The sequence below is a fragment of the Lissotriton helveticus genome, chromosome 8, assembly GCF_964261635.1.
Source record: "Lissotriton helveticus chromosome 8, aLisHel1.1, whole genome shotgun sequence".
Lineage (NCBI taxonomy): Eukaryota > Metazoa > Chordata > Amphibia > Caudata > Salamandridae > Lissotriton > Lissotriton helveticus.
In genome coordinates this window covers 257,033,536-257,052,672 of record NC_136069.1, presented here as the reverse complement: position 1 = coordinate 257,052,672, position 19,137 = coordinate 257,033,536, and the positions used below count along the sequence as shown (strand labels likewise).

The following is a 19,137-nucleotide window of genomic DNA, read 5'->3' as shown; positions in this document are numbered from 1 at the left end:
GGGCTGATTCTGAGAACCGGCCCGTTTGCGAATGGGAAAAGGACTTCATGCATCTGGCCCTAAGTCTTGTAAATCTGATATATCTACCATAGTGACGTAAAATCATAAATCGATGTAAGTCAGCAAATGATGAGGATTGGTTTCCTGCAAACTGTAAAGCATGACTCTTATCAGGTCTATGAAGATGTTCACCTGACCTGTACTAATTATTTGCTTATACAACTAATAAGGACTAAATAAGGACTAAATGAAGCTATACTTGGAACAACAGTTCTTTTGAGTATTATCACCTAATTCTGTCATCTTCGAAAAATTCTAGAATTAGTATTTTGGTTAAGGATGCTATGGACAGGGCCAATGGAATTATGTGATTGTGCGGCCGCTGCATTTTCGCATAATTATCAATGTGCTGAATTTGCCACACAATCCATCATCTAATGCATAATCTGAAGATTTTACCCCCCAAAAATATTTTTATTTCTAACTCAAATGGTTCAAATGTTACTATAAGCACAGCAACAGGTGTTACAGTGCAGTTGAAGACCCTTTGCAAAGCTTGACTCATCACCTTGTTTTTTTTATATATTTGGGGGTTAAACTGATACTAATGAGGTGCAGCCAATGCACAGGCAGGGTTAACAAGTGTAAAAATGACAATATAATGAAGTATTACAATCATAAAATGTCCTGTAGTACACCGCATTATTTGCATTTTCTTGCTGCACAATTTACCCAACTCTGCCCCATAATTTGGCCCTTCCTATTGCATAATTCCAGTGGTCATGAGAATGCGTAATTCTTTTTGTTAAAGGAACATAGTTTTCAAGCTCATTTAGATCCAGATTTTCTATTCAATTGATTTTATCAATGACGTTTATAAAGAATGTATCCTGCAAAGGACAAGGTTTCTATGCTAAGATGTACTGATCAAAGATGCATCAACATATACTTAGGAACAATTAGAGGAGGGGCAGAAGTCAACTGCGACTTTTAGGGTCTGTTGCTGGTAAGCACAGTGAGTGAGAAGTCTTTAGGCTGCATATTGTTGAGAGAGTCCTCATTTTAGAGCTGAATCTTATTTCAATTTATAGGAACACCGTTTTCTTAGGATTTAGTTGCTTCTTAACTATTGACATAAGGAATGAATGCTGGTCAGGAAGAGTCATCAGCACTGAACATCACTGGACAACACTACACAGTTTGCCTAATGGTGAAGGTTAATGAATTTGTGATCAATAGATAGTCGATCATGGGGGCAATACTAAAACCAGAGCATGAGTGCATTTGACTTTATCATTAATTTAATATGAACATGGTGGGGAGCCAAAAGAGAAATATTTGTTGATCGCAATGCTAAAGAGATTGGAGAGAAGGTCTTGGTGGATAGTATTGAAGGCTGTTTGGTTAAATCAAGTAGGATCTAATGGGAAGGGTCACCCTCATCACCTTTGAAGCATAAACAAGGTGTGAGTTTCTGTGTTGCAGAAGGAGTGGAACTAATATTGATATGCATGCAGATGAATGTGACAGGTGAAAAGTTTACAGAAGCTTCATTTACACTGCATTTTTCAGGACCTTTCCAAGGAAGGCGAGATGAATGATGGGGATGTTGTCGAAGAAATCGCCCCAGTCAAGATAAGGAATGTTTAGCCATTGGAGAACTTCTTCTTTTTATGGTGGATATGAATTGCCACATCCAAGTAGTGTCTAATAATAATCAGTTTGGAGATGGAGCAATTATTGAAGGGGTAACATGTGGTGGGATGTGGCTGTAAGGATTTCATGGAACTATATATATTTTCAAGCTTTTTTAGGGGTTTGGTTTTTTGTGAGGGCTTCTGTGTGCTCAAGTGTGTTGGGTGTCATCTTATAGGCACAAGTAAAAGCTTGTGTCAACAAGTGTAAGTAGAGAGTAGTAAGGTTGTCTAATAATGCCTACCTTTGCTGACCGGTTAGGAATAGTGAAATCAGGGACTGCTCTAGGGTGCTAATAAGGAATCGTTGAAGGATCTTCAGGTAAATATCCAGAGCCTGAACTGATCTCTGAATGGGAATCTGTATAGTGTAAAATGGTATTCCAAAGTATTCTGTCTAATTGTATTCATAATTATGACCCTTAACAGACTTCTAAGAAACGAAGGGCCTTTGTTTAGATCTTGGTGGACGGGTTACTCCGTCACAACAATGACGGATATCCCATTGGCCGAAATATCAATTCCATTATATCCTATGGAATTTATATTTCTTGGAAGGGATATCCGCCACCATTGTGAAGGAGTAACAGTCCACCAAGATCTAAATCAGGCCCTAAGTCTATATTATGAAATTCTTTGTAGTTTGTAAGCAGTACTAAAAGCCCACCAACTCGCTTTCCTTTGAGTAAAGAATATACTTGAAATAAACCAGAAAACATTTAGGGGCCTATTTGCAAACTGCGTTTTGTCGTATGTTTGATAGTACTACAAAAGTTCTACTAACATACCGTAGATGCTATTCACTAACCTACATGTCTTCACCTCTGCCTCTCCCATCGTGTATGTGTGAAGATCTCTGCAGACATACGTATACGTTTTACTAGCAACTGTGGGAGAGACTTTGGGGAGGAGCTGGAAAATTGGCAATATTTAGAAATTAATGCAAAGGTTTTAGGGAAGAATAAGGAAAGGTTAAGGATCGGCTAAGGAGGGCTTTGAGGAGGAACATTAACAGACGCACAATAGAGAAAGCCCATTGCAATCCACAAGCTGCACTGCTTTAATTACTGCAGCTAAAAAGAACACAAAACAATTGTAAATGTACTTCAGCCCAGAACTGGAATAAGTCCAGCACCACACATGGCCAACCAATGGTACTGCAAAACCCTTCCAGAGAAAATAAAGGAAGCAGGGGCCTGAAATAAAAGCTCATACGAACTGATATTAAATTAAACTAGCTAATTTTAACTTTAAAAAATATGAATACATTTAATTTAATGTTAACTAAATTGCACATTAATACAACTTAAATATTAGTTTATTATATGAGCTTTTTAATTTAAAAATTAATGTCACTTAAAAAAAATCTATGCAAAACAGTCTTTTTTACTAGATAATAAATACAAGTTTATTTAACTTTAGGTGGGAATTTCTTTTAATAAAAATCTTAAGAAAAATACATGTATTTAAATATTTTATCACAAAATAATGTGTTAGCATTTTGTTAGATTGTTCTCTATTTAATAACAATATCTGAAATTAATTTACATTAATATTCAACATTAAATATGTCAACCAATTTATTTTAAGTTTAACAAACTTTTAAACTTTTCCCCATACTTTACAGTAGGGAGATCTCTGCCCCAGTGTCGTGAAACTCCTCCTACATGTGAAAAGTTAAAAGTAGCAAGTTTATGAATGAAAATTAGGCCCCATGCCCTGAATTCAAGGGCATACACTTTTAAGTAACTTTACATTCATAAATAATGAAAAGCCAAAAATAGTTACTGAAAAGTGTAAGTGTAAACTTGCAAGTGCAAATTTACTCACATGTTAAGTCTACTTTTTTCAATAGCTCCCTCAGTATGTTATGCTGGAACTACCAAACCAACAGTCCTGAGAAAACATTAACTAGAAACTTATAATAGGGCACCTCATGAATAAACTATCATTATATCAGTGTATGTATCCAAAGGTTTTGCCAACAAAACTTTCAGTAGAAGGCTGCAGCATGGGAGAGCTGGCAATCATCAAGGTTCTAATAGTCATTGGCTGCTTGATGACAAAAGTCATTACTAACTTCCTCTAACACAGATACAACAGCGTTTGTCTTGTTATCAAAATGTTTGTTCATTTTTAATACTGGTCTCTTCTTGGACACTAGTAGATTATTTTTTTCAGTGACTGAGTAGTTCTTTGACAGGAAAAACAACAATTTACCAGATGAAGTTTGTGCAAACACAACATACAGGGTCTGGATGTCAGCAGCCAGGGAGGTAGAGTAGTACCAGAGATCAAAAACAGATTTCACAGTATGTCATGAAAGGAATACATTACTTAACCTCATACATTTTAAATGACGCACTGGAATAGCCTGCACTGGTCTTGTTTCAGGCCCTATGAATGGAAATTGGGTGTGAAGTGTACACATTTTAAGTGAGCGAAAGGGATGACTTTCAAATGCCTACGTTTTAGATCTGGCAGTACAATCTATAAGAAGTATTGGAAAATATAGGTGTACTTTGGATTTTGCAAATGCCTAAAATATTTGGAAATCTAAGATCTTACAATTTCTTTCTTTGGTCAGTTAAGCATCAAATCTTGAGACAATTTGTGTTCAAGCAAGTCAGCTTCAAAGAAGAAGGCTGTACATAGTACACTCAGGTGTGCAGGGAGGATTTACCTGATGCCCGCTTATAGAAACCAATATGTAAGGTAGGAGGGGGAAAACCTGTAAATGAAACAGTACGCTGAATGATCAGGTTTGCATTTTTACATTACATAATTTTGCAGGTTGATATCAGATAATCAATTTATAATATCAGGAACAGGGAGATTAAGTGATTTAACGAGAAACACATGATTAATTGATCAAGTAACAGTGACAACTCACACCTCTGGATTCCAAGGCAATTTCACTACTAGAATAGATCTCCTTCAACTTCGGAACAGACTCAACAATCCACTTTTAACTAAGGCCTCACTTATTTTTGGTAGAGTAGTGGTTTCTGTTATTTACATTGTTAACAATGTAAACACAAGATCTAATTAATCAGTTGTGAAATAACGTGGCGGTAGTACCTCTGTTAAACGTTTGCCAAGTCTATCCAGAGATTCAGGGAAAAATTTCTCATTTTTCCACAGATGCGGAGTATAACGTTGCCACAGTTGTCCAGTTAGGTGGCCACAAGCTTCTACCCACTGCTCACAAATTGTAATTCCAGCCTTCAGACTCTCCCTGACCACATGAAAGGGATCATTCCAAAGATTCAAACTTCCAAGGTTTTTCTGAACACATCTCCCAAGTGAGCTACCTGAAAGAAATAGAAAAACATTCAGTAACTTCAAAATCAATATACCAGAAAATCCCGGACACATAACCACTAGCTTTGCATAATAATCACCCTCTAAGCAGAACTTAGTGATAGGGAATAGGCAAAGAGACTGGAGCATCCAGTCACTGTCTCTAGGAATGGGAAATGTAAACTGATTCAATATAAAATGATCCACAGGGTATATCTAACACCATAATCTCAATCCAGAGGTAAGGGATATAGGCCCCAGATGTGGCAACCCTGATGCCGACCTAATACACATGTTTTGGCACTTCAATGAACTAAGCACACTCTGGAAGGAGGACAGGGATGTTTTGTCCGAAATTACCAGGAGAACAGGGTTGTAGTGATTAAAAAGGGGTATCCTGGGACCCAAGAGCAGACCTAAAGGTGCTAAATTTGGAATCCAAATCCATAGACTTGGGTGTATTGTTAATGCTGCTACAGATAGCCATGGTTTGGAAACCTATAGACCCACCCTAATTAAAGGAGTGGTTAGCAGAAATTACGAAATGGATCACAATGGAAGGTGATTTTTCTATTTCTATGCAAAGTAAGTCCAGAGAACCACCAGATGCAAATATGTTGTATGTAATGCTACTGGGGTTTCAGAATAAAATTGATTAAGTACCTCCGTAGATACGTCAAACCAACAATGAAAAGAGTCAGCTGTGCACTGCATTACATTTAATTTATACCCTCACAAACCTGAAGCCTAAAAATATCTATATGTCTAAAGTCATACCCGTCTGGCAGACTAAGGGCCTGATTACGACTTTGGCGGTGCTGCACCGGCTTTGTACCAGCGGCACAGCCCTGCCAAAGCTGTGCATGGTCTGTCCGCCAGATTAGGAGTTCAACTCGTGTCTGGAGGGCTTTACTTTTGCCATTCCCACAGTGGTGCCCTGAAAACGGGCACCGCAATGGGAACGCAAAAGCAGTTCCATCATGGCATTGACAGTGAAGTCCATGCCGTGCTGGAACTTGGGGTGCATGTAAACAGGGCGGGCTTATGTTGTGCCCCACTGAATGCATCTTCATGGCGGTGGGGGGAAGGGGGCCCTATAGGGCCCCCTTTGTTTTCCCACTGCCAGCCTTTTCATGGTGCCATGAAAAGGCTGGCAGTGGGGAAACTTAAAATATGCTTGGGGGACCGCGGCGGTCCCGCCTTGCATACTGTATACCCCTGTCCGCTGCGCCAACGCCAGGGAACAGAAGTTCCCTGGCGCAGCCTGCGCAGCAGACTCAATGGCTGCATCGGAATACCGTGGTCGTAGAACCGCCACCGCGAGTCTGGCAGTCAAAGACCGCCAGACTCCTAATTTGACGCTAAGTCTTATACGAGCACTGAAATATGATTCTAAAATGTTAATATAGTCATCTTTGATGGACTGTGAAAAGGAAAAGGGGGGCACACCTCCCCCAGGGGAATTAATATGTTCATTGTAAATAGGCCACAGTAGATGAACGATTACTGATGGTACAGGAAGGATGCTAATTGGTACATGCCTATTATTGTTGTTTCTTGTAAAACTGAATAAGAGATAGACCAGTTATTGGTATTTTGGGTACATGTAGATTAACAAGTACCAGACTTGCTTATCAGTGAAAAATATTAAAGACATTTACTACAAAATACGCATTAAAGGTATTGTGCAGATTGCCTGAGCTACACTAGCCTTAGCCAATGCTGTGCTTCTCATTTCATACATTGTAGAAAGGTAATCTCCGACTAAGCTCATGAGTTCACCTGCCTGTTTACCTTCTTTACTAGCTTTCATAGTGAGAAGATTCGCTTCCTTTTTAAATTAAATGTTCAATTGAGAGAAAGTAGATTCTTAGTTGAGGTGGAAGGTAGTCCACCACAAGTAATAATGGCACTATTCTTGTTAGGTCCAGTAATCACATTCCTATTAATAAAAATAGAAAATAATTTAAGGAACAAAATGACGCCCATATTACAAAAATCCTATAAGCTAAGAATATTTACAGTTTTTTAAATAAAAATAGTGTCAAAAAAGTGTTAAAATGTCAAACGCAGTCATCCCATTGCACCTTCCAGGCCCTAAAATAAAAGAGGAGGGAGACCCAATTACCCCTTGTGAATATGGCTACCAGTATAAACTAAAGCAAAGTGCAAGCATGGGGATAATTTACAACAAAATAGTGTAATTAAATAATTATGCGTTTAGGGATCTATAACGCCCTAAACAAAATTCACACGAACCAATTCAATATCTGATATTGTGGATTAATGCAGAGAAGATAACAATAAACAGACATATCAGCAATGAAATTACAATCAATTGGTCTGTATTAAAGCAAGAGATAACAAGGGGTTATATGAACAAAAAGAATCACATATCTATCCAGAATCTTAGTTGTACATATTTTCCATACATCGATTCACTGAGACAGAAGTGTAATCCATTCTTAATACAAGGAACATTCCTGGAGAGCATATGACTGTAGTGTAGGATATTTCCTAATGTTTATTAATCTAAATAAAAGTAGTGGTCCAGTGTGTCGAAGTTTCGGTATCTTGTTGTATGAATAACCGATAACATACTCAGGACTAAGAGTAGTAGAGAGTTAATGTAGAGAACCCCATAAAAAGTTTTCAATGAAAACAAACAGAAAAAATTCAATTAAATGAAAAGATATATCTGAGAGTGATGGTGTTGTTGTTCATAGTACCCCTTGTTACCTCTTGCTCTAATAAAGACCAACTGGTCGTAATTACATTGCTTTGACACCTTTTTCGTCATTTATTGCTCAGTTATCTACACTAATCCTCAATATCAGACATTGGATTGATTCCTGATTCTGTTCAAGGCGTTATAGATCTCTAAACACAAATATTTAGTTACATTATTTAGTTGTAAATGATCCCCTTCCTAGCCATTTGGTTTAGCTTACGACCGGGACATAGTTGCGATTTAAGGTCGGCCATGAAGGAGCATGGGCCGGCTACAGGAACTAGGTTCGCCCAGTCGGAAATTTTACCTTGTGGCTTAGTCTCTGGATTGTAAGTCAAATATCCTCGGCCATGCAAGGCAGCAGGCTGTGGCTGAGAACTGCTCAATGAGGTAGTAGTGCTTAATTTGTAAAAAAAAAGTAAGTGCCTGGGCCCTCGTCAGAAGGCCACTGCAGCTTGCACCACTCGCTGCCCTTGACAGCGCTGCCAATGACAGTACCTGTGTATACGTGTGACAATTCAGACCATTTGAGGCCCCCAAAAATTATAAGAAAGGCTTGGGCGACAGGTATTAGTGTTTTTTATTGTATAATGAATTATTAACTGGTGTTCTGCTAATTTCTAAATAACACAAACAGCGCCACCAGGTGGCAGCTGTCATAAGTGCTGGTGTTGACAATTAAGTGCCGCTGCCAAGCACTGGAACCCCCCAGCTCAAATTAAATACTGCCGAATGAATAGCCATCGATGAGATCCCGGTGAAGCCATTGACTTTTGGCAGAAAAGCTCAGAGTGGGAGGGTTGCAAATTTGTGCTCAAGGACGGTCCCTTTTGGCTTCATTGTCCAGTGAAGATTTCTACGTTTGTACAATGCACTTTCAAGGAGCTCAGATTCCTCCAGCGGGGCAAGGCTGCAAGCTGTAGCTGACCAGGGCTCTACGAGGACGGAAACCTTTTTGAAAGCTCCTGCTCAAGTACTGCATCATTGGTTGTATTTGAAATTGTTGCAAATACACATTTGCATAGCTATATTTTGACCCAATTAGAACAGGACCTTGGTAACTGGCTTCTATTTAATAACTCTCTAATTTATGTCTTCAATGAAATGGGGCTTAGAATTCACCTCTAAAGCTGTAATGAAGCGAATTATTTATCTTGATGATACTTAACACTGTTCAAAAAAAGTCTAGTGTGATTTAACAGAAAATCTAAAAAGTGACATCAATGCAACAATACGTTCTTTTTTGTCAAAAAATATTTTTGAATTTACCGTCCGTAACAAAAGCAACAAGCATTTGCAATGCAATAGGTCTCGCATTTACGAGAGTTTGAGCTATTGGCATTGTAAATGACAATGCCTTTTTTTAAGTTTTGGTTTTTAAAACATAGATAAAAGGCATTTTCATTTACAATGTCAATAGCTTAAACTCGCATAAATGCCCCCTGTGACCCCGACAGGGCAAAAAAGCATTTTTGTTTTTAAATGTTTGCCGCAAAATCGTGACTGAGGCGCAAATCCACCTCAAAAATATTTTTTCAAAAACAAGCGCGGTCTCAAGCACTTGTTTACAGTTCAGCCCCCGGGTGTTAAAGATATTTTTAAGACAGTAGCAGTGTCTTGACCCAGTGTTGCACTTGAACGCTGCCCTCCTCGGGCCTGCACCTGCCTGCCGCTGTCTCCTCCTCCTGATCTCAGGGTGACAACAGAAGATCACGCAGCCGCCAGTTTGCTGCTGCTACTACTAATTGACACAATTGTCTCTATAGTATTTTTTTGTGCATATTTGATATAGTGCGAACTCGACCCTAAGGTACTGGAGCGCTTTTCATGAGCACCAGTTACGTTACACAAGAACACATTTATTTTTTTAGGCACAGGGTGATTAAGTGATTTGCCCAGAATCACAGGATTTGGACGCAAACTCGAGGCTCGAACCCTGGTCTCCAGCACCAGAGTCGGTAGTTTAAGCCGATGGACCACATTCTCTCCCCAAGGATGTGGTAGCCCGCCTTGGGTTAACTCATGGCTTCACTGTACCAGCGATTGACGGGGAAGATTAACACCTCCAGGTTCTTGTCTGCTCCACCTGAATCCAGCCACCTCCTGGGCAGGCAGGGAACTGAGAACCATGCTATCAAAAAGCACCTCCCCCTGGCAGGAAGCCAGGGCGCTCTACCAGTACCAGCAAAGGAATGACTGTGAGGAGGAGAACCTAAAATACATATATATTTATTCCCTAATGCAGTAACTCACTTTTGTTGATGTGATGACACAGCCCCTCCACCCCCGAGCCACATTCTTACCCCCAGTAGGACTCTTTAGAGATAATTAAACTAAGCATCTGGAGGGGATTGGTGAATATTCTACTTACTCGTCTCCCCAGTTTCTGTAGTTCCTAACTACAGATAGAAGCCTGCATCGATTTTCTGAAGAAGCTCAGAAAGAAGCGGCTCCTCGCATTACCTCAAAGAAGTTTAACCTAACATTTCCTGGCGCAGGAGCTGCTCGGCCCCGTGATTCTGGTGACTTACCACAAAGGTGAACAAGGCCACATGGTGCTCTGGGGTAGACCCGCGCTTCCAGATGTCTATGCCATAGCATGGATGAGTAAATAGAAAATTAGCCTGAAAACTACCACAATCTGGCACAGCCTCTTCCTTCTGTAAAGTATTGTGCCGGCTGGTGAGTGTTTTTGTGTCACATTAGTAGATATGTAATGGGTAAGGAATGCCTCCAAGGGAGTTTGTTCAACAAATAGTTTTGGATATTTTGAAAATAATTATGTGTAGGACAAGTTAATGGTCCTAATACAACTAAATTCAATTAATCATGTGTATCTAATACAATACTAACTTTGCATACATAGATACAAAAAACATTTAAACGATAAACAAAAACAACAAAGAGGTGTATATGCAAAATATAAGATTTTATCAAAGTAGATCACAAGGGGTTTAAAATACAAATATACAGACAGGAAATACAAGAGGAATACAATAAATTTCAGTTAGCTTCTCTGTAGAACCTGTAACCACCTATCCAAAATGTAAATGTAATTAATTCATATGGGATAAGGTTGAGAGTCGACGTTTCGGTCTCCTATGAATAATTCCTTGAGACCATCCTCAGGACTGATCGATTCATATTTGTAAAGCCCTACTATGGAAGCGTCCTGTATCGAAGGGTGAAGTAAATGCAGCACCACAAGCAGGAACCAAACAATAAATCTCATTAAATTGTTCGCATTGGATGAATATTGATAGTACCTCCGGCTGCCAAAGTTATTCGAAGCTTTCAGAACCGGTATTTTTGAACCATGTAATCTTAAGTAAGAATGCAGCTATCGCAGTCAATGGGACATGGATACAATGTATCTTGCAAAAACAGAAGTCGTCTTTGATCAATCTGATAAAAGGCTTGAGTCGTCTGATAGAGGAATACACGCCTGATGGAGCGGATGGTTTTCCAATCAATAAAAATGATTTAAAAAAAAAAAAAAGAATGTAAACTTAGCCAAGTAGTTGGATATATGACTTAATCAAGGATTGATAGATTAAAGTGGGTTGGAAAAATCAGCCAATATTGATAAGTTAGAAAACAACCATACAAGCTTTTTTGCCGAGAGAGACAATGGGCCTCATTCAAATACAGAACTCTGGCCTTGATCCATGTGGCGGCCACTGCTTACCTCTGTGCCTCCAGCGGACCCATCGCAGAGGAGGCTATATTAAAAGCACTGAAACTTTTCAGAACTTGCGCCTTGTTTGTTTTGCACACTTTGCATTAAACAAAGCTTTCAACCAGCAGTTCACTCCTTGAAAACCAACAAAATGGCCCTAACGTGCATGAGGGCCACTGTACGTTTTTTCTACCTAAGACCGCTATGCCTTGCATACCAGCCCAAGACAGGGGAAAACGATTGATCGTAGCCCCATCCTTCATAAAGTGGGGGAGTGTCACTTTAACCTGATACCCCCGTGCCAGATGGGACAACAGGTCAACGGTTTACGCCGGGGAGAGAAGCAGAGGGTCTCCTGCCTGTGTAAACCCCAGACCTTCTTCCAACTTTAAATAGAGCAGAACAGCAAGTTCTGTATTTTTGATTGCTTATGCCTTACATACTGCTTCGGAGATATTTGGAGATACCTGCTGCTCTCACTAACACTCTTTTGCTTCCATTCCTCTGGCCCTGAAGCTTCACATTCAGATGCAAGGAAAGTGAAGCCCAGAATATGTAAACAACAAGAACATACTTCTAGTTACTTAGCGAACATATGCTTAAAAAAATTGAGAAACATTTTCCTCCCACATCTCCTTAAACAGTCAGATTGGTAATGCATACTCACTTTGTTTGAATTGGATTTACTATAAGCACCTTCAGGGGAGGGAAACCAATTTGCTATTGACACCAGTATTGGAAAGTGAACAGTTTACCTGTACCACAAATATATTCGTTTAACTCTCAACATACCTATTATGTCCAACAGATGGTGCATTCGAGGCTCAGGGTAGGCGTCATATTCTGTTTGTTTCCATACATCATCAACGGTTTCACGAGTAGTCTCAACTAACTCCACCACTTCTGATAGTGAAAGACTGTCCAGACTGTTGTAATACTATTAACAAACATAATGAAAAATGTCATGACGTCATTTAGATATGAAAAACACAGAAACATTTGTATTATTGTATGGCTTTTGTATGTTGAGGTATTTGTATAGCACAAACCCAACTGCACAGAAACAGAGTCTTTTCACACGTCTCCAATACTCATAGTTCTTGCTTTTCTGCCTTCCAAAGGAATGCTTCTAGCACAATCAGACTTAGGAAAAGGTTTTACAAAAGCTACAGCCACGTATAAATTGGAAGTAAAATCAGACATGGAAGTATAGCCAGCCATTAAAGACAGGGCTGCTCGATCTAAAAAGGTTACCACTACTTTGCTTACCCAAATGTTTTATGCCTCAGTAAAGGAAGTTTGAATAACCACAATAATATGTGGAGAAATAAGATTATAAGTGGTAATGTGATATCTATGTTTGAAATAGATGCTATATATCGAGATTGTGATGATCTGAAACGGATTTAGAGTGGAAATATAACAAATTTTTACAGTCTGAACAGGGTCCTAATGAAAGGTAGTCAAGCTTTGACTTGGTTTAATTTATTCCCTTTCCAGCAATTCTTAACTATTGCAGGCTATCATAAGTAGAGAAGGTCAGTTTGAACTACAGGAGATACAGATTGTGTCTTTGGAGTAACTATGAGAGGAATTCTTCAGCTGGAGACTCATTCCATCCATCTATCCCACTAAAAGGACCAAGATGGGGAGTACAGCGCTCTAACCAGAAACAAGACCAACCAGCTCTGTAGTGTTCGTGAGCCTGATTGAGCAAATGTATTGCATTGAAAAGGGAGGGTGGAATGACAGATACAAGTTCACGACTCCCAATGAGCAGTGGCAAGAAAGAAAGAGGAGAGCAAGGACCCACAGGAAAGCCAGCTTCTCCAGTTGAAGCAGATAGCCAGGGCAAGATACCTCCAGATCACCCGCTAATTAGGAGGAGGTAGGCAGTGGACCATTTGTGTTAAACAGGATGTGCACTTACGCATCACACTCATAAACTACACCCTCTAGTGACTGAATAATGGAAGTATAATGGGTCTGCCATCCTAACTGCTAAAAAAAGGGACTCAGGAGGTTGCCCCTTGGAGCGGGGACCTGCAACAAGGCATCATAATAAGGGCACATATGTATAACAATGTAGCTCTGAGGACAACAGGGGTGAATGCCACATTTGGCCACCCTGGCAAGGTCAATTAATGTATGAAGCCATTTTTGGAGAGATTTTAATATTCTAACCTTCACTTCAAGTCCTTGTTGATGGGGTTACCTTCTGCAAATTGACAATTTTCCATTTGGGGTCAGATCTACTTCAGGTTCTCCAACAACAGCGAAGAAGGATATTGTTGGCATACACGGACAACAAGAGTTTATCTAAGTGCAGTGCCTTTATGTGAATGGAATTCACATAGCATGAAGGCAAGTGGCTCGAGCACAATGATGAAAAGGAAGGGCATTGTCAATAACAGAATGTCTGTATGCAGATGAGGGGCTTGTTTTTCTCCAAGTTCCAGAGTGATACGATCCAGGGGCACTTCAAATATTTAGCAAGTTTTCACAGGCTTCCCATTTTAGCTAAATCCACAGACTACCCATTAGGCATGATCTAACGGTCTCCAGTGAACACACAACCTCAATGTTGTCAGTGAGGGCTTTCGGGAATCTTCATTATGATGGACACATCCAGTGCATGGCAAAAAATGTACAGCTGCCAATAGACAGATTGCATAGCGACATTGCAATTTTGTCCCCTCTTCCACTATCTCTAAGGGGCGAGGTGACTATTGTCAAGAAGGTTTCATTGCAATGAATACTTTCCCAGCTCCAAATCTTCCTGCGTGAGATACCATGTAGACTATATGCGACGCAACTCCCCGATGCTGGGATTTTTCTGGAACAACGGCCCCACCAGAAAAGCCTTTGTGGAATGTTCCAAGTCACAATTTGATGGAGGTACTGGATCAGCAGACATTGCTTTATAATTCAGGCCATTATAGTTACCAAGTGGCTATAAAACACACAATCAGACCATGAGTTTGTGACAGAAAAATGGATAATGATAGATTCCGACCAGCTACACCTGTTCTATGGTGTAAAATTTGACGGGGTGGGACGGGAGGAGGCAACACGGAGGGAGGGAAGGAGGGAGAGTGTGCAGGGGACAACAAGGAAAAGGAGTTTGTGGAAAAAAGCACGATGCCGCAGCCAGTGTGTGGGTTTTTGGGTTTACTGCAGGGTGGGAAGCTGCAGGCAACACAGAGGGAGGGACGTTCGGCAGGAAGCAGCACAGAGGGAGGGAAAGACGGTCGGTAACAGGGCAAAGAGGTAAAGGAAGGAGGGGCTCGGGCAAGCTGATGACAAAGGAGGGTGGAAGGGAGAGTCAGGGGGCAAGGTGACAATATTAGAAGATGAGAGGGAGGACCTGGGGACAAGCAGATGGACAATGGATGGTCGACTGAGGAAAACCATGGAGGGGGGCAAGCACATGGGGGAGACAGCTTTAAAAGACGCGCTCCTCTAGTGTGCTTAATGAAACAGAAAAAAAATAATGCCTACAAATATTTGCAGTGGCAATACCCAACCAACGCATCCATTCTCTACGGGAAGGACAAACACACGAACAGGAATGAAGCCTACAGCAGCTGGCCATTAAGAAGCAAGGAAATATGAGTGACAATCAAGTCAACCAATGGTAAGTAATAGACGGTCTCTAAGGCCAATGTTAGAAAACAAATGGTCTTGAAGACACAGTGTGCACTGTCTAGGCGAGACATAAACAGCATTCTAATGATGGCACAGAATACACGAGCAAGAAGAGAACAAGGTGCTGTTAAGGTGCTTATGCTATGGTAGGTCCCCCTACACCATTAGACCTCTTTTTTAAGGGAAGTTCAATGTTTTTCTGTTACTTTTTGTAAATAAATACATTTCAACCACACACTTGAATTATGCCTTATAATGTTCAAACTATTTAAAAGCAATATTTCAAGGAATTGGGTAAATGCCTTGCAATTAGCATAAACCATAAAACGAAGGCATTGTTTGTGCAATTGATCCTATTGCTAGCTAAAAGATGTACTGCAATACACTGGTTAAGACCTAAGAAACCGACATTAGAGCACTGGGTTAAAGATGTTGCAGAATGAACTCTGGCAGAAGCAATCTGCATAAAACGTATTAGAACTGATGAAAATGAGTAGGAGGATATCAATATCTGATAAAGGCTGTCAAAGAACTTAATCTATCCACCTGACGACAGATCCCCATGAAGTTTTCCATGTAGTGTTATTTATTATGTAAAAGGTTAACAGTATACCGAAGTGACAGTATAAAGCTTGCAGCATTAGATTTGCAACCTAACACGTCTTTGCACCACATGTGATTTTGTTGACTCTATATGACTGCAGGCACTTATTGTGTTCTGTTGTGCAAATTCCAATTAAATATGTCTAAATGCTAGCCATCTCTCAAAGTTAGGAACACTTCTGAATTGTCCTGCCCTACAATTTAACAGTAGTATGTTTTTTTCATTACCCTTCTTAATCGTGCAATTCTTTTAAACTTCGAACAGCTGGAGTTCTGGATTGTTGTGCAAAGAAACAATTTATTTGCAATTTAGAAGATGCCAATTATCACTCATTAAAGAATTGTGCGTGCTTAAGAATCATATCCTGAATGAAACCATTCACATTGCTCTTTTCTGCGAGATTTCTTTTTTATTAGAATTTGAACATACAGTCTTGCCTATGTAAATAGAGTAAAAGATTCAAACAGATTCCAAGTCTAACAGTTATAGGTGGAATAACAAAGGTGCACAGATGCTAGGGGACACCAGTACAGTATAAAACACAAAGGTGTACATGTCAGACCTAGCCACACAGACCTGACCAAGATCATCATCAAACCCAGGTCCTCCACCCCACCTGCCACAACCCTCTTTATTCTCATTACACTGCATATTATTGGTATGTTCTCTTCTTGTAATTGTCCGAACCTCATGACAACACACACACCAAACAGAGTAGCAGCCTATGCTCGGCTTCACAACCCTGCCCCTCCCTCCTCTCAAAGCTTACAGCAGGATCGTAAATATCTAGACTGGGAGAAGTGCTCTTCTATCAATTTTTTTTAACAACAAATGTGGCACTCACCAACTTTTACTACTTCAATGGTTACAACCACGGTGGCATCGGAGAGAAACGCTTTCAAAATGGTGTGTACTTTAGTTTGGCCACAGTGGCTTGCTCTGCTTTTAGAGACCACGCTTTGTGACATTTTGTAAAATGCTTTTCTCCTTTGCATTGCTCACTATGTCAAAAGAGGTCTGATACTGCGGAAAACAACAGCACTAAGTATTTTTAATGTGTGCCTGCATTCTTGAAGAAGACTTTGTATTGACTTAACATCTGTAAAAAAAATACTCCAATTGAGTTGTCACTGACCAAGAGAATCTCTTCAAATAAGCAGGTGAGACAGAATCAGGTTGGTTCAATCAATCATTTATAAAAAAAATCTAAAAATCTGCCTAGGTGAAGGTCATTAAAAGTATGAACAATCACAAAAAGGTTTCTTTGGACTGTGCAGTGATCGGTACATCAATGGTTCACACCATCAATGCAAATTATTGCCTCTGCTCCCTGCACCGGCTAAAATTTTGGAAGCACACTTGAATTGCCACCTTTCCTCCTTCCTTGAAGCTGCGGAGTATCTTGATATTACCCAGCATGGATTTCGAAAACATCACAGCACAGAATCTGCTCTCACCTTTGTAGTCGATAACATCCGACGCAAGGTGGATGCCGGACAAACTACTGTTCTTGTGCTATTGGACCTCACGGCCGCATTTGACACCTTGTCTCCTGCCATTTTAACATCTCGGCTTAGGGAGGCAGGTGTCACGGGTTCGGCCCTGAGTCTCCTCAACTCCTTTCTCCTTGATAGGGAACAGAGAGTGATGCTCGGCAACCACCTCTCCCCAGCTAAGTCCTTGCAATGTGGGGTGCCACAGGGGTCGGCATTAAGTCCGACCCTGTTCAACATCTATGTGGCCCCCCTTGCTAGGCTTGTAAGATCTCAGGGGATGGAGGTGGTATCATACGCCGATGACACCCAGATTATGGTTTCACTTACTCAGTCCTCTGTCGTATCATCTGCCTCTAGCTTCAGGTCCTGTATGCAATACGTTGCAGATTGGATGGTTGCCAACTTCCTGAAGCTAAATGGCGACAAGACTGAGGTCTTGGTCTTTGGAAAGGACCAAGATATCTGGTCGAGTGAGTGGTGGCCTACTTCTCTTGGCATCTGCCCCACTCCCTCGCAATCTGCCAGAAATCTGGGTGTGGTATTCGACACTTCACTCTCGATGTCCCTACAGGTGAATCGGACCGTCTCGACCTGCTGGGGCGTGATCAAGACGCTCAACAGAATCCGCAGCTATCTGTCTCTCCAAGCACGCAAGCAGATTGCAGTTGCCCTTGTTGGTTCCAGGCTAGACTACTGCAACTCTCTCTACATGGAATCCAACAAGGGCCTTATACACCGTCTGCAAATTGTGCAGAATGCTGCTGCACGTTTTGTCCTGGATCTTCCCAGTGCCTCTTCTGCTACTGCTGCGAGGAGAGACCTTCACTGGCTTCCTATTCAGCACAGAATTGATTTTAAAATTCTGTGTCTAACTTACAGAGCTCTCGAGGACGGCTCTAAGAACGCTATTAGTCATCTGCTCACTCGCTATCACCCTACAAGGTGTCTGCGCTCATCGGGACTACTTCAACTTGTTGTCCCTCGTTCTAAGCTCACCAGATGGGGAGCTAGGGCCTTCTCCGTCGTCGCGCCACAGCTTTGGAACATCTTGCCGATGGAGTTGAAGGTCCTCCCCTCTCTAGCGCTCTTTAAAAAGGCTTTAAAAACGTGGTGCTTTTCGAGAGCTTACACAGGTTGAGCTGCCTGGTTTTGTCGTGAGCTGGATTTGGAATTAGGCGCCTTGATGCCCATTGGGCTAAGTCCGCGCATGATAAGACCCCTATTATTATTATTATTATTATTATTATCGGAGGAGCGCATTCCGGAGTGCTGTTTTGTTGGTTTGGGCACACTAGTGGGCCTATTATAGGGAGTCCTGCGTAAAACCAGAATCTGGTGAATAAGAAGCTCAGCAGAAATCTCCGTCAGAAATAAAGGAACCCTGAGACTAAGACTTAGACATACCTCACATTTAAGACCACGTACATAAGAAAAATCTAACAAACAATACACTAACGGCCAGATTCATCAAAGTGAAATCGGCTCGCAAAGGGCCAGATTCTGAGAATCTGGCCCTTTGCAAGCGCAATTTTTGCATTTGGGATTCATCATCCCAAATGCAAAAATCGCTATTATAGAATTCGCAATTTTGCGAGGAATTGCATTTAAGGAATCTCTATTTGAGATTCCTTAAATGCAATTCATGAAACATTTAAAACTTGCGAGTTCGCAATTTTGGGCCGCTATTTACCGCGAAGTCAAACCTCAAGTAAAGTGCATTTTTCTAAGTTGTATGTTACACACACACATGTCCTTGGGACATGTGTGTGCGTAACACCAGCGCCCAATATCATTTCAGGGGTGCAACAGGGGGTCCTTTGGACACCCCTGCACCCTTGAAATCGCAAACTCAAAATGCGAATCGCTAATAGCGATTCGGACATTGATATGTCTTCCCATTCATTCCTATGGGCCTTTAGGAATGAATGGGGAGTTATTCCTTATTTGCGATTAGCAATTAGCTAATCGCAAATAAGGAAGCT

At 40.8% G+C, this 19,137-nt stretch overlaps 1 protein-coding gene across 2 annotated transcripts in view; it reads right to left on the bottom strand.

Moving 5' to 3' along the window:
- DYNC2H1 (dynein cytoplasmic 2 heavy chain 1) overlaps nucleotides 1-19,137 on the bottom strand; it is a 1,763,151-nt gene that overhangs the window by 1,683,212 nt on the left and 60,802 nt on the right. For both annotated transcript variants that reach the window (XM_078657019.1, XM_078657020.1), the window contains exons 5-6: nucleotides 12,200-12,344; nucleotides 4,776-5,008 (exon numbers count right to left, since the gene is read on the bottom strand). In XM_078657019.1, coding sequence (XP_078513145.1) covers nucleotides 4,776-5,008; nucleotides 12,200-12,344 — 378 coding nt within the window. The remainder of the gene's footprint in view (nucleotides 1-4,775; nucleotides 5,009-12,199; nucleotides 12,345-19,137) is intronic.